The 13,378-nt window shown below is 34.5% G+C and overlaps 1 protein-coding gene across 1 annotated transcript in view; it reads right to left on the bottom strand.

The window, feature by feature from the left end:
* The window catches only part of LOC149786280 (uncharacterized), a 41,455-nt gene that overhangs the window by 15,749 nt on the left and 12,328 nt on the right, over positions 1-13,378 (bottom strand). Inside the window, exons 3-7 of the mRNA XM_089975919.1 lie at positions 11,306-11,458; positions 10,335-10,556; positions 7,024-7,136; positions 4,253-4,395; positions 246-349 (exon numbers count right to left, since the gene is read on the bottom strand). Coding sequence (XP_089832045.1) covers positions 246-349; positions 4,253-4,395; positions 7,024-7,136; positions 10,335-10,556; positions 11,306-11,458 — 735 coding nt within the window. The remainder of the gene's footprint in view (positions 1-245; positions 350-4,252; positions 4,396-7,023; positions 7,137-10,334; positions 10,557-11,305; positions 11,459-13,378) is intronic.

Raw genomic sequence — 13,378 nt, 5'->3', positions numbered from 1 at the left:
TCGCTTACTGTTAACAGTATTTGTTGTTGTTGTTTGCATTGCGATATCACTGGTGCTGGAATTAATCAAACAACTTTCACTACATTTGTGTATACGTTGCGTAGCATGCAAGCAAACACCCTTTTTCTATAGCATAAAATCCAAACAAAAACATATTTGCATATTAGTAAATCATAAAACAAATAATTTGTTGAAATATGATTCACAAATTTTACAATGCTAATAAAATAAAATACAATACTCACCTAAGAAAGTATTGACAACACCAAGACAGTTGAGAGACTGCAAACAAAGAACTGTTCTTTCATTTCCTAAGGACTGTGACATTTCAAAAGATCTTTTTAGGTGCCTGCGGAGAGAAAGACCAAACATGTTATAATTTATTCGTTTCAAAGAAAACACATATTAATGGCTGTTCCAATTACAGTTACGAAGTACCCAGGGAAATCAAGTCGTATGTAAAATAAATGCTAGGATGTCTGAATATTCAAAGAGTTTGTAAAGATGACTTCTCATATTCCAATTGGACCCAAGTATAATATACTGTAATAATCCTAAATGCATTTTAACATCACCTCCTTTCACTAAATACATTTTTTAAAGCTTTCACTTATATCCATTAGTTTAATCATTTTCAATCTAATTCAGTTTTTATAAAAAAAATGAAATCACCATGATGAGCAGTGTGAATATGATTGAAACCGTTCACTTTTTGTTAGACTTTTGTGCAATAAAATCCAGCCCAAACTAAAAAAGAGCCGAAAATGGGTACGGTACATGGAGTACATCAATGTCAATGGAATTTGGACTTATAGTGTAAAGAGGCCGATGTAAAAAAAATTAAAATTTCTTTGAAATGTATTCCAATTAGATATACAGACTACGACAATTTCTGATTCAGAGCCTTTGTCTCAATATTAGGTTCATCACCTGTTGATAAAACATAGTCTGTACTAATTGTAATACATTGTCAAAATTGTTTAGTAAACAAAACTACACAATTTATAGGACATCACACATATTGGTAATCAGACAATTATATTCTAGAAATAACAGCACTGATTTCATCATCAAAGTTTTATGAAAACATACCAAGATCTTTGGATCTGGTGCTGAAACCTTTCAAACCTGCATGATACACTACCGAAAATGTGAATGTCATTAGGTACATACATTCAATTTACAACAATTTGATTGATGACACATAACTTCATATTGATGTAACACTTATTAGGACATTGCTAATGCTCTTAACACGTATACAGAAATATCTTTGCAGTTTAAATATAAAAGTAGCTGTCTGACGAATGGCTTGTCATCTAAATAAATCTAACTATTACAATTGTCTTAAGTCACTTTCAAGGTAGTTGCACATGGGCAAGTCCAAATTTTAAAAGAGGGAGGAGGTCAAGTTTTCAAGTTATTTTCTGCAAGACGTAGAGTTTGTGATCTCGCAAGAGTAAATATGTCAACACCTTTACTTAGTGTTTACTTGATAGTACTGTGAACAAACCAAATAAAATATCTGAGTCTCCGGTCATCTTGCAATGGAAAGAAACAATCTACAATAGCGGTCTTTAAACATTATTTGTTTCAAATATTGCAATTACACTCCCAGCTACCTTGGCCTTAGACCTATCAAACAACAGCAGTGTTTGAGACCTTCTACTGTCCAAGTGTAGTACATGTATAACAATGAAGTTACATAATAACTGTATCCGCTAAAGTTAAAGTATTATGCAGGAACCATGTATGTCATGTTCAGTAACTTTGGCCATTGCCCTTCCTTGAATGGAGTCCAACCACAAATACTGGGTGCGAGAAACTTTCATAAAAGGGATGTACCACAAAATGACAGTTTTAACTCTACTGGCATTGCTTTTTGAACTTTAGTCCCATCGGGATAGGCTCAGATCAGGCTCTGGCAAGCACAAATGTGCAAGGTAATTGTACATAGGCAAGTCCAAATTTTAAAAGAGGGAGGAGGTCCAGTTTTTAAGTTATTTTCTGCAAGATGTAGAGTTTGTGATCTCGCAAGAGTAAATATGTCAACACCTTTACTTAGTGTTTATATTTATGGCATTCTTCTATTACATAGATACCCATACTTTCATTCAACTATCGATCCTTTATTTAACACGATACACTTTCAAGGCTTTTCATTTTCATCTTCTTTGTTGAGTCTCACATGTTCCTGTACAGATGTGATAATGTGAATACTTACTATACGAAACAAGTTTAGAAATATAGGAAATACATATTTATATTGTTCTTTCTTGTTGCCAGTTACATTTTGATAATAATATTTGTAAATATGCATGACTAACCTAATTTATACTCTCACTATAGCCAATGGATGAGTAGACTCTTACCACCCTAACTGCCGGGCCGACCTTCTGGCTTCGATCAAGGCTATCCAACTCTCTCAAAAGTTGGATTATGAAAGAATGGTCCGATGCAACAAGGACTGTTTTGATTACCTATTTCAAAGTGGCATGGTGATTAATCTAATCAAAATGGAGATGTCCTACATAATATAGATCTTATGGACATCTGTACAAGGCAAGTTCTGATGAGCATTAGGTCATTTAATGAACGTGCTACATTCACATTTGCAAAAGTGGAAGATAATTCGGAACATATGATATATAATGATAACACTCCCTAACATGATATGCAAAACTTTACTTGATAAGTTACTTAAACAATGTGGACCAGGATTTCGAAAGCATGCAAAACATGAACCTACATCAGCGACCGTCAGATGTTCTTAAAAATAAATCTTGATTTTAATCAAATTGACAAGTTGTTAATAGCCCATGATATGTATGTTCCGGATTTGTTTGGAAATTAAAGGAACTCGTCTGAAATAATTAGCCACATGGATTTTACCTAAAAGAGCTATCTTGTATTGTTTTACATGGTAATTATAGGACACATATACATATTTGCTCTTGGGCAACAATACGTGTTATCAGATCATTCAAGTGGGTGCTGAAATACCCCAAACCACTCACATTTCCGAAACATGCATTCATTAGCTTTGATAATGTCAAAATACAAGAGACTGTTAGCATTTATATATATCACTGCACTTCTAACTAGCTATTCATTCCATTAGCAACATATTAATTCCTTTTCTATCATCCTTACATCTATCTAAATATGCAACTACATATACGAATAATATGTTTTAGTTTATCAATTGACATAAACTGTTAATGTCGAAATAATATTTTAAAAAATAAAATGGTTATTTGCAAAATCAAACAAATTTCAAGACTACATACCATGTTATTTTACATTTTTTTTACATTTTAATCGTGTTCTTATGCTGCTATTTAGGGCAAGCTCAAATCTCCTATGGGCAAATTAAATTTTCCAGTCAGTTTGGGCAAGCTGGCCTATAAAAATTTTATAAAGCCCTGCTACCCAACGCTTTGGTGTAAACTAAATCCAGGAAACTTGATTTTCCAATCACAAACAAAACAAATTACAATGTTGGCTCTTGTTTCTTCACTTTCCACCTCTCAGCCTCAGAATCAATAAGGTACCCTAGTGTAGTCGACCAAAGAAGTTTGATAAAAAATGTGGCCAAGAAACTATATTTATCATGCACAACGGAAATCACATTTTAAACTCCAGTGGTCTTGACCTTGGACCAAGCATCCCCAAATTAATATGCCTCTGTGTCTATCTATGCGTTAGGTACCTTTCAGGTTTGAGGAACAAATCATAGCAAGCTAAAGCTAGGTTGTGAGTAGGGCATCATTAACTGGTGGATGGTTGGCCAGATGTGTAATGCAATAGCTATTTGCAGACAATAATGCTAACACTTGAGCATGTTTATTTGGTTAAATGGCACATACAGCACTACGTTTGCTTCATCAAGCCAAAGAAATGGAGTGCAATAGCCTTTTGCAAGGTTCCCAACCTGACCCGGTCCGTGCAGGTATCAAACCTGTGAACCTTTGACTGAGGTTGGGGAGGGTTAAGTCTATATTATATAAAACAAACAACTGATTATGTTGCAAAAGGTAATGTTATTTGACCAACTAATTAATATAAGCAATCTTAGTTGTAATCAATATTATTTTGGTATGTGCAAATTAATGCACTACATCTGAGTGCAACTGTCTACAAGGCTTCATTTTTTAAATAGCAGTCATTCTTATAGCTGGAATAATATTTGCTGATTATTAAAAACAACAAATACTTCCAGCGAAAATTACATCACATCCCACAAACTAACCAAAGAGATTCTTCTGCTTGCCCTTGAACACAGAGATTCCAACCAAGGTGTTGGTGTGCCTCTGCTAAATTGACACAAGGTGGACCAGTCTTCAATACCTGCAGGGCCTGGCGGTGATATCTCTCCCCACCTCTGGTGTCACCCTGAAATAATTAAATATATACTTATTAAAAGTATGAATTTGTCTGTGAATTTCTGTTAACAATTTTTTTTAAATATTGTTGAAAATTTAACTAATCGTTAAAAGAAAAGTAGTAAACTGACATTGTTTTCCATAGACGTGTGTTTCAAGATAAAATATACACTACATTATAATTCCGTTTTACAATGACATATGTAGTTTCAGGTTCCAAACTCAAGAGTCTATTCCTTCATATAACTGATAATTTTGAAATTATTGTCGCTAGAGATTTCGAAATTTACAAGTACATATTTATTATTCGCCATCCCAATAATGTAATGAGTGTTAAAGAATGATTGATAAATAGATAGAAAGATGTGTTTCCCCCACATTAATGAATCTGAACGAAGCTGAATTTAAAAATACAGTATGTAAGACATGTATTCACCCCTGCAAAGGAAAACCCAAGAAGCCCATACATGTAAACTAAATGGTCAGAACGTCCGCTTCAGATGCGGGAGTTTGCGGGTTCGAACCACGCTCGAGTCATACTAAAGGCTTATAAAAATGGTACTAACAGCTGACCCCTAGACGCTCAGCATTAAGACATTAGTGTTTGGACTGGTGTCAGGAAAATGTAACTGGGAGGGACATCATGCTGCATGACTGTGGCATATTGCCCCAGTGCTAAACATCACTATAAACTGCTACACTGCATACATCCTAGCGATATAACTGAAAAAATGTTAAAGCTACGTTAAGAATCAACATCACACACACACACACACACACACACAGACACACACACACACCAAAATGAGAAACTAAATCTGTAAAGGCATACGTATCTAATTAGGTCGTATACACATTCATACAAACATACCTACTAAAATTAATTTATCTCCAGGTAAAGCTTTATTTTATTATCCAGCTGAAAAGGTTCTCACTGATAAAGTCGTAAACCTACAAAATGTATGATATTAAATTGAGACACTGATTCAATGCCACAGACCTTTACTTGGGGTCTTCGACATATGCATACAAAGATGATCAAATGTTTACCGGTCTACGCACAGAAAAGGTTACTACAGGGCTTCTCAGTACATGCAGACAGTTTATCATATGCCCATGTTTGTCTCCGTTAACTTTACATTGCCAGAATCGTATAGTATTTAACGATACTGAACACCTTCGTATTGCATGCACGTGCACAACACGTGTGTCTGAAAGATAGTATACTGTATTAGGAACTACATGGTAAACAAAGCATGTGCGTAGTAGACGTTTTAGGGTTTGGTTGATTAAATGCGTTTGTGAATGAACTAAAGCAGCTGTTTCCTTTTGAAAGTATAGACGATAAAGTTAACGATGTGGGCGACTTCATCGAGCAGAAACGAAACTTTCATAGAAGCAAAGGAATGAACGTGATATTTGCAATGTCAACAACAAATATGAGAGATGCAGTAATTGGAAATACCGTTCTCATCACTGAATCGGTTATACGAGAATATTCATACCTTTTCGCAAATAGAATGGTTAAGTATATGACCAGCGCTCTATAGTATCTAAAAATATAGCATAGAAAAGTATATTGAGGCCAAGGAATATCACATATGTATCAGAGACGTACAATTTTACAAGCTTGTTAAAATACTGAATTCGAGAAGAAAAAAAATGCAACTGAAGACTTTGGAAGGAACCTAAGAGCCTCAGAGCCAATAATCCCAAAAGAGGAAACAGTATTCTTTCTGCTGAGTAAATGGATTGTCACACAACAGCTGTTTTTAAAATTTTCCCGTGTAACGATTATTATACATATTACACTAGACACACTGCATAACTGGGGTCTCTCCAGTAGCAAGATGCAAGTGACAGAACATGGCCATGTTTTCTTTTGCTGGTAATAAGAATGGTAATAAATATACTTATATTTATGCATCTTGAATTTCCTCAAATGGTGATTATTTAGTTCTTCAATTCTGACCCACGTGTTCTTCAAAACCTGATACACACATATGTACTGGAATTACGAGTAGCCTAAATTTCTAGTCCAAAACCATTCTACTTACTGGACTTAATTGATCTAATAATACAATTCTTCATGATCCGAAATGCAGAATTGAACTGGATCAGCATAAAAACAAATTCCAGGCGCATTCATTTATAATATGACTATAAATTGCAACTTCAAGTAAACCAAAACGAAAACTCTTGTTGAGAATGATGTAGAGCTTGCAAGTAAGTTAAATGGTCGCTGGGCGAAATTGTGTGCGCATGAATATTGTCACTGTGTATTGAAGAATATACGATTGTGAATTTATTTAGAAATAAAACATAAATCCCATTACATTGTTTCTTGTAATGTCTTTAATTATTAAACCTTAGATAGTTAAACAACATGAGCATATCATAAAAACGTTGCTGCATTTATATAGGAAAATATGAACTCGCTCTTTTTCTGAAAACATATTGCACTCCGCAAGGTCGTAAAGTAATTTTCAGAAACATTCGTTCATATTTTCCCATACAAATGCAGCAACCTATAATTATGTAATGGGTTCATAACTATCTTCGCTGTTAACAGGAGCTCCTTCGCGTAAAATATAAATACTTAGATATTGTTACCTTCAAATTTTCAATGTCTTATTACCATAGCATTTGTTAGTAGACTGCCATATGAAATCTTTACTAATGCTTCATCCACAGGCCTTCCAAACTGAGCAGTAATTTTTAAGCAGCCTTCATAGAATGCCTCACTCTGAGCTGCAAAGAAAGAATTAATAATTTTTGTCATTTGAATTAGATGGGGTAGAGGCAAATAGCTCGAACACAAATTCAATTTCCAGATTTTCATGGTATAGACTTCATCCATTACGTAGCTCTTAACCTGACACAAACTTGGACACATATTTATGGCAATTAATCAAGTCTTCGTACAATTAATTTTAAGCATAAAATATTTGTGCAAAAGTTTAATCTGGAGTCTGGTATCTTTCTCATATTTTTGTTTTTAATCAATAGGTGTAAAAGTGTGGATCATATAAAATGCAAAGTGATTCAAACCCGGAGTACTAAGACTGTAACCATTTGTTAGCCACAAAAAACGCTATATGTACCACTTGCACTTTCACTTGCAGTAAAAATCAGAACAGATGTGACAAAACGCAAAGTGTTCTCCATTTTATTGTACACGTGTTGCACAGTTTGAAACGGTTTTGCCAACCCTCAGGTTCATTCTAGATAGGCTCTATGCAGTCTGGTGTACTTTGCTGACGTTTTCTTTGTGGTTTTATTTTTTTACATGCACGTTTACCATTAATTGGCCCATGTGACAGTTTGCTGGAAATAACCATATCTCCTATGAGATAATACCGGTCCTTCACTTTGAATCCCTCGTTTGTCTTGAATTTTGTGTACATTCTTATCCCCACAATTTGCAAAGAAAGAATAGAGTTGTGTTATATTGCCTATCCAGATATGTGTGTGAGCTATCTCCTACACATCCTTCTACACCATTAATAATAAAGACTCCCAAACATTTGATATAATTGAGGTTGTTCTGCACATTTACTGTATATAGTCTGTAGAAATAATTGAAGGTACAATCCACGCTGATCGATGGTTCTTGCCTTAATATATAATATTAAAAGAAAATAAATACGATTTAACATACATACGGATATATTTCACTCGTGGCTTCGTTACTCTAGACGATACAATAATTTCTACTGAAAAGCAGATAACCTCTAGATGCACGTAGTAGCATAACACAAAATTTAATTGATGCAAGCCAGAAGACTTGACAACAGTCATGAGATACACACTCTAACATGAATGAAACCGGTTGGGGTTGGATGCAACTAAAATACTAAACACAAATCCGTGAATGACATGTTTATTTATAATGCATATGAAACTAAAAGTACAATGAATGAGCCATGCATTACATGGGCAACGGTTAGGTACAAATGCAATGATATGTATTAGGCATTCGCGCACATGAATTAACTTTTTTACGTAGTCAAACATTTCATGAAAGTGACTGTACAAGATTATTATTAAGATCACATTAGTGCATATGATTTTTATCCGATAAGAACAATCGTACGGGATAATAACAACTCAAACACAACACCAGTTATTGCATACAACTTGTCTCTTCATCTATAAGAAAAAACTTGAAAACAGTTTTCATCTATCTAGCTGAGAAACCCATTATATGATGGAACCCCACACGTTGAATATTGACCCCCTACCGCCTCGAAAACTGACTAGAAGATGCATAATGTTTAGTTTTCGAAATTCCGTTTCCATTAAATTAAATAATGCATTCAAGTATCAGGGTAGATAATATGCCTATTAAAGGGACTTGGTAGGAATATAACGACGGACACGTATTTGTAAATTTAATATAATTTGTTGTGAATATGATTCGATGTAATCAATTAGGCTTTAAGAGGCTTTACTAGTACAAATACATATTATATTTGAGACCTCTAAGCCTGTTTTAGGTTAACTACTTAGGCTAGATAGAACACGCTTTTTTGAGAAAAAGCCATTACTGGTAAAACGATTCGGTTTCACTTATTTAGTTTTAACTCTTTTGTTTATCATAATTTAATTAATAATTATACTCATATCGCCTGTTACTTTTACCCAAACCTGGAGATGTCCCTTTAGAATTACAATAAGTATATGCTTAAGAACAGATTTTAGCTCGGTTCTAAGATCTAGTCCGACCTATTCCGTCTAACTGGGATCAAAGACTAAACGTTTCGAAGCAAGAAACAAACTTTCATATCCGATGAGTACTTGATATTAAAAGACATTCATAAACTTAGAATGTCACGATACAAAAATGAATTGTTATTTAATCTTTTGGCGTAAAAGGGTTAAAGAAGTTATTTACATTTCGTGCATTCTCTGTAAATAAATGCACAAGAATGAAATACATTATGTGGGGCTTATTAGGGTGGCTTTTAATTGGATTAAGAGGGTTACTAAATTTAGTCTTTATTAGCCTTAAGGTTTATCATTTTTGCACCAGACAATATTCTGTTCTTGAAGTAATTGTCCAATAGATTTATACGCCGTAAACAAGTTTCGTCATTCTTGTGATGGGTTTCTCGTTAAATATTATACCAAACGTTTCCCTAATGAAGACAAAGAGAACTTTCATTTGAACTTTTCTAATATGGCTCTTTGTCTGTTATTAGTCTGCTGGAATTCAGTATTGAACAAAACACTTTCAAATTCTCTCTTAGTAGTGTAGCATAAATATTCTACTTTCTATTGAAATCGGGAACTCATTCATTTCAGTCTTATTTACTCAATTCACATCACTGGAAAACATAAGCAGTGTTCCAAAATGTACAAGCTCCAATTCAGATGTAGGGAAACAATTATGTATCAGTTGTTTCCAGTGCATATGCCATACCTCGTTTTCGTGTCATGTAATCTAATATGTATGGATCTGGCAAAACACTGATCGGACTTAAATCACACTTTACTTGCCCAGCACTGCTCGTTATGATAGGAAACTGTCGTCCATGATTTGCTGCTAATACTGATTTAAATAAGATGAAAAATCTAAATCATTGCATAAAAATGATTTGCCAACAGATGCATTACATAAATATTATGTCAAAATTACAATACTGCTTAAAATGTAATGTTATTAAACTAGTCTACGTTTATTGACCATGTTATTATGAAGTTGGGGTTTTCATCTTATACATTCTTGAGTTCTTATTGGTTGATAACAAAGATATGTTTACGGATAGTACGCACTTCATTTTTGACTATTGGAATTATGACTGCTCATGACAGCTGGACGACCATACAAAATATTCATTACGACATTACCACAGTGCAATATCATGAATAATCGTAAATCACACGAATTCGTTCCAACCAATGAAAATACATCTCTCATAAGAAGCATGCAATGACAGTGCTTACAAGCCATGAAATTCTCTAGTAGAGTGGAACAGGTCGATGCAATCTCAATGAAGAAGTTGTAATTGTCATACGTAGTATGTATTATTTCTGTCAGCAGCTTTTGCAGGTTTGGATTCTCTTGGCCAAATAAGGTCACAGCATCTGCATAGTCGGTAGTGGACATCAAATGGTTAATTTTCGTTATCTCTTCTGTGAATGTCATGCAGTATCTTTTCCTGACAGCTATAGAAAGAAAGCCATGATGTAATAGTTACGAATGTTTCTTTCAAGTACAAATTCAGAAGTTAGCAATATCCTATTGCTTTTAAAGCATGTCTTAAAACAATATTATAATATGCAACCATCCACACAAGGTATTTAAAATCGTACAGACTTATATCAGGCAGTTGAATTACGCTGATCTCAAAACGCTGACAAAACCAGAGTCAGTGGTAGGACTTGCAATATTTCTTCTAACCTTCAGACAAAAAGAAAGTAAAGAAACTGTGATGACTTCAAACTGTAAATCAGTATGATTTTCTATATATTGCTTAATTTCACGGACACACATATGCACACACACACATACATCCACAGAAAAACCAACTGCACTGGGATTAGTACATTCAAATATATACTACGGAGGGTACCTTAAAAATGTTACATTGCTTACAATACACACACACACACGCTCGCATACAAATACCACACCATTCCTGTAGCAGTAGCTTGAAATCTACCAGATAAATATAATGTGTTAAATAAGATCATTTTTATTAAACCTTAAATACATCTAGCTATTAATTTTAATGAGGAGGAAAGCAAAGAAAACACACCAGTCATGTGTGTGGTTTTCACATAGGAGACAAATATCAAGTTTGGAAAAATTCCAGCAAAAGATTTAAGATGAGAAGGGAGAGAAAGCAGAAGGAAAGATGACAAGAATTCCGAATGATAGAGATAGTAACACATATTCTGACACTTGTACATACCTGGGATATTCTTGATACACACATATACAGACAGACAGTCCCTCAGGATGCCATGTATATCAAATCTTTCTATTCTGGCGTCATAGCTTATAAAACTCTTTCTTTTCATCGGAATCAAGACCAAGTCTTTGGCAAGGGCCACTGATTTATGACCTATAAAAATTAAAAGATACATTCATGACCATAAAATGATGTTTTAGTTCGTAATCACAGTCTGATCATTTTGTGAAGAATGACCTTGAGACAGCCATCATGATCAGTGTCATTAATGCCAATTAACTACAGCACCAATTCAAAATTCAAGTTTTCTGGATAGCCTATGTTTCTCCTTTGCCCAAATCATTTTTATTACCAGGAAATTTGATTTTGGAGTTACTAAATGTTGATATTCCTTGGACAAAGGAAAAGGCAAGTTCTGAGGTGCAGTGAAATCTGTTAAGTATAAATGAAGATATCGTCCATGAATGAAATGCACAAACTCTTGTTTTAGAAACAGACTTTCGTGTGAATTATTAAGCCCAAAATCAATCAGGTTCATACTGCTGTAAAACACACAAACAAAAACACAAGTACCAAGTTGCATTGCAATTTGTTCATTTAAACTTCAGAAGTCATCTAACAATGAAGTAAATATTTTTCGACTATGGAGATACATGTCGCAGAAACGATAGCATTTTATTTCATGTTAAGGGAAAGGCGTGTAAAATGCAATATTCAAGTCTGTTTACTGGAACTTAAATTATCATCTAGAAATGCAATCCATAGAAAAAAGACCTTCCTTTGGGAGGTAATGTCTCAAAATCGACAGTGCTCTTTCTAGAACCAAGAGAAAGCGTCCATCAAGTTGCACTTAAACCTGTTTCCCATAATTTCAGATGTGATCCCAGCAGAAGATGCAAAGGCAAATTCAATTTTTGAAACAAGCTTTTACTTGAAGCTACTTGCCTCAAATGCAATATGGCCCTTTGTCATGTTTAGGGACAAATATATGTTACAGCTTGTATTGAAATATGTCCAGTAGAAATAAATTCATATGGAAACGAAACATAAAGGTAAACTATTTTTTTGTAAAACACAACGACTTCGACCTTGGAGCTACTGACCCCAAGATGGACATGATCTTTCTTTGTTGGAAGGGAAGAGCATAAAACAAGTTACGTTAAAATCTGATTGCCAAAATTCCAATTATCATCTACAAATAAACTAGAAAGGCAACAACTAGTATTGGGGCTTCTGACCCCAAGATCAATAGTCTTCCTTGATCTGAGAGTAAGATATTACCAAGTTGCATTGAGATATGTTAACTAGAGTTTACGTTATCATCCAGAAACCAAAATGGGCACCATTTAACCCAAAGGATAACAGCACATTACAATACCTCAAAACGATCGCTAGTGTAGTATGAAAAACTTATCTGTTTCTTCACTGCAAATCACACGATTGATGACACCAATAGTTTAAGTAAAATAGGTTTCCTTAAAAATACTTACTCTATCATAATACCTTAGGAGCATGACGCCTTACACATAAATCCATCCATCCCAAGCTAGTATGTGCTAATAAAACAGCTAAAGCCGTTTTCCTACATAACTAAAAGTCAGACAAGAGTTATCTCCCTCGGATAGAGAGATTGCCACTAAAGACAATTATAATGGAAAGGAAGTGCACGCTGTCTCAGTTTAAGATGAAACTGCCTAGACAGCGGGAACTGTGTGAATGTATTATGATCGGGCAAGTATTATTGAAAAGAACATTTTGTATGTTTCCTCCTAATATATTATCTGATGTTAATGTATTTGCTTAGGATAAAGAGCTGGAGGGAGTTTCTTAACCCTTACCCTGGAGAAGGTTTCATTTCTGGTCGCCCATGATATGTAAAGCAGCTTCAAATCTTGTGAAGTGTATGGGCTAGAGTAGTGACTCCATTTGCCCAGACACAGTTAATAGATAACCCTTGCCTCACTCCAACCACCAGCAATTCCAACAGCAGTCGAGTGCCTATGTCTTTGTAAAGTTGTCAACAGATCCAGGAATGTATCCTGCTCTGCCTAAACTGTAAATTGTAATTTCGAC

The sequence above is a fragment of the Sinohyriopsis cumingii genome, chromosome 12 (assembly GCF_028554795.1).
Source record: "Sinohyriopsis cumingii isolate HCF-2022 chromosome 12, ASM2855479v2, whole genome shotgun sequence".
Lineage (NCBI taxonomy): Eukaryota > Metazoa > Mollusca > Bivalvia > Unionida > Unionidae > Sinohyriopsis > Sinohyriopsis cumingii.
Note: the sequence above shows the minus strand (reverse complement) of the source record. Positions and strands in the feature narration are given on the sequence as shown.